The sequence below is a fragment of the Chrysochloris asiatica genome, unplaced genomic scaffold, assembly GCF_000296735.1.
Source record: "Chrysochloris asiatica unplaced genomic scaffold, ChrAsi1.0 scaffold00318, whole genome shotgun sequence".
NCBI classification, from domain to species: domain Eukaryota; kingdom Metazoa; phylum Chordata; class Mammalia; order Afrosoricida; family Chrysochloridae; genus Chrysochloris; species Chrysochloris asiatica.
This window is the reverse complement of record NW_006408836.1, coordinates 1,899,598-1,902,882: the sequence shown is the minus strand read 5'-3', so window position 1 is coordinate 1,902,882 and position 3,285 is coordinate 1,899,598. Positions and strand designations below refer to the sequence as shown.

General features: G+C 41.4%; 1 protein-coding gene across 1 annotated transcript in view; it reads right to left on the bottom strand.

Annotated features, from left to right (window-relative positions):
• Window positions 1-3,285, bottom strand: part of LOC102815309 (peptidyl-prolyl cis-trans isomerase CWC27 homolog) — a 381,669-nt gene extending 378,384 nt beyond the window's left edge. The window contains exon 1 of the mRNA XM_006875295.1: window positions 3,244-3,285. Within this exon, the coding sequence (XP_006875357.1) occupies window positions 3,244-3,285 (42 nt within the window). The remainder of the gene's footprint in view (window positions 1-3,243) is intronic.

Sequence of the window (3,285 nt, the reverse complement as noted above, 5' to 3'; positions counted from 1 at the left end):
GTGGTTTTCCATGCTCCCTCTGAAGTATGCAATCACCAGTTTAGAAACCACTGATGTTGACAAAGAATATGGAATAGACCATGGACTGCCAGAAGAACAAACAAATCTGTCCTGCCAGAATGCTCCCTAGAATGGTAAGAAAGCGACACTTCATTTTATGTACTTTGAAAGTGTTATCAGGAAGGTGCAAACTGAAGAAGGACATCATGCTTGATAAAGTGCAAGGTCAAGGAAAAGAAGGAAGCCCTCAATGAGATGGAATGACAAAGTGTCTGCAACAATGGGCTCAAACATAGCAACTATAGTGAGGATGATGACGGACCAGGAAGCATTTGTTCTGTTATACAAAGTTGCTGTGATTAGGAGCTGCCGAAAGAGCACCTAACAATTATAGGCAAAAACTGAAGCAGTTAAGAAAGCAACTGCTGGGATGCTGCACATGAATGAGGTTTGCTATTTTCGAGGGTTCTATAGGAAAACTTCTCTGCTAACGTGACATCTGAGCAGCAAAATATCATATTAGATTAACAGCCCTGCCTTCCAGAATTGGCAATCTATCCTATCTTCTACCAGTGTTTATCAACTTGGAATGATATCACCCTGAAGAAACATTTGGGAATCTTAAGGGGTAGATGTTTTGGGCTTTCATAGTGATGTGTGTGGGCAAAAGGAGGAAATGTTAACCAGTAATGTCCAGGAGCTGTCTAAAATACAAAGAATTTTAAAGAAGGAGTCTACCCAAAATATCCACTAAAATTTTTGCTAGAGATATCCATTACAGAACTTTTGTTTTTGTTGTTTTCAAATTGCCCTCATTATAATACCAAATATCCCTGAATGTTGTATAATTTATGATACAGTGAAGCAACAGAAATGTAATTTATGCATATTTAGTTTACCCTAATTCAACAACGGAGTCCAGGTGTGACGCTCTGGGTTAATGTGCTGGATTGAAAAATTGGTTTGAACCGCAAAGTTGGCTCCTCGGAAACACTATACAGGGTCGGGTCGTCGCTATGTGTCAAAACAGACTCAATGGCACTTAACAATTCAACTATATACTTTCAATCCCACTATTTTCTCAGTATGTTGATTCATCAGCTTTCACATGTGATACAAACTAGGTCTCAGTTTAAAATTTCAGGTGCCATTTATTCCACTGCTGATTCCTCTGCTAATTCCACATGCAAACACCTAGGGCAGGAATTGACATTCCTTAATGGATGACAGTGAGTGAGTTAACCATCAAATCTAACAGGGACTCATTCTCCCATTCAAATGTGGAAACATCCGTCATTTCCCATTCTAACAACCATTTAATGTTTTTTTATTGCTGTTCAGTGCAATTGAATTGGTTCTGACTCAGCGACCCTATATAGGGTTTTCGAGGAACAGCTAGTGGGCTTGAACCGCCGACCTTGAAATTCAAGTTGACTTTGTGGTTGGTCCAGTGCTTATCCTACAGCGCCACACCAGGACTCCATTTGATGTTTTGGTGGTGGTGGTGATGTTAAATGCTGTCGAGTCGGTTCCAACCTATATCAACCCAATTTGATATTTACATTAAATATAAAATGTTTAATATTTTAAATATCCTATCGTATAGGATTGAAGGAAGACTCAGTAACAACCTACGATATGCAGATGATACAACCTTGCTTGCTGAAAATGAAGAGGGCTCAAAATATTTACTGATGAAGATCAAAGACCACGGTATAGATTGCATCTCAATGTAAAGAAAACAAAAATCCTCACCACTGGACCAATAAACAACATTCTTATCAACTGAGAAAAGATTGAAGTTGCCAAGGACTTCATTCTTCTTGGATCAACCATCAACATTCAGGGAAGCAGCAGTCAAGAAATTAAACGACATATTGCATTAGGCAGATCTGCTGCACAAGACCTTTTTAAGTGTTGAAGTGCAAGGATGTCAGCTTGAAGACTAAGCTGCGCCTGACCCAAGCAAATGGTATTTTCAATAACCTCATATGCATGCAAAAGCTGGATACTGAATAAGGAAGACCTTAGAAGAATTGATAGTGTTTGAGGAGAATATTGAAAGTGACACGGGCTGCCAAAAGAACCAACAGATCTGTTTTGGAAGAAGTGCATCCAGAGTGCTCCTTGGAGACCAGGATGACCAAACTTCGTCATATTGTCAGGAGGGACCAGTCGCTGGAGAAGGATGTCATGTTTGGTAAGGTGAAAGGTCAGAGAAAAAAGAGGAAGATCCCCAGTGAGATAGATTGGCAAAGTGGCAGCATCAATAGGCTCAAGCGTGGCAACAATAGTGAGGTTGGCCCAGAACCAGGCAGTGTTTTGTTGCTTTGTACATAGGGTTGCTATGAGTCGGTTCCGACTCGAAGGCACCTAACAACAACAATTGTATAGGGTTTCTGAGGCTGTAAACGTTTACGGGAGAAGAAAGCCTCATCTTTCTCACCCAGAACCGCTGGTAGTTTTTAACTGCTGACCTTGTGATTAGAATCCCGACTCATAACCTCTACACTACCAAAGCGCCTTACTTAATGCTTTAAAAGACCTTATTTGATGCTGAAAAGACATGAGCTTTTCCCAACTTTCTCAGTTCTTCATCCGCCTCTCTCCACAGCGCACTACCCAAATGATAAGGTTTTTCTTTTCTAGTTCTGTCTCCCAAAGTAAATAATTAGGTCTTCCAGAACAAAAACCAGGTCTCACCCATCCATCTTCGCAGCATCGAGCATAACACAGGCCCGGTGCCTAGCAGGCATTCAATAAGCGACTGTAGAATGAATGGTGAAAGAAAGATCTCCACGTTAAGCAAAGAATGTGTCCAAATTTAAAACGTATTTTAAAAAATGCTTAGTTGTTAAGTGCCAGGGAGTGGGTTCCGACTCCTAGCGACCCTGTACAGGCTTTCCGAGAAACAGTTGGTGGGTCTGAACTGCCGACCTCGTGGTTAGCAGTACTCTGCTTATCCTACAGCACTACACCAGGACTCCTTAAAAATTGTATGACCCTAGAAAATACGAGTATGAACTGAGATGTAGGAAATACAAGGGAAAGGTTAGTAGACTGAGAAATCTTCACGTGATGACTCGGTCATGTACATGCTGAACATGCCAACATATAAATTTTGATTCAACCGTGTTCGGAGGCAGGGAAAGACCTCACTGGTCTCCTCCTAAGACCCCAGAACCCTCCTAAATGGGGCGCTTTCACTTTGGGGAGTCCAGATATCCTACGTGATGCTCTTACCTTCCCATTCGTGGGAGGCTCCTGGATGTAGATGTTGCTCAT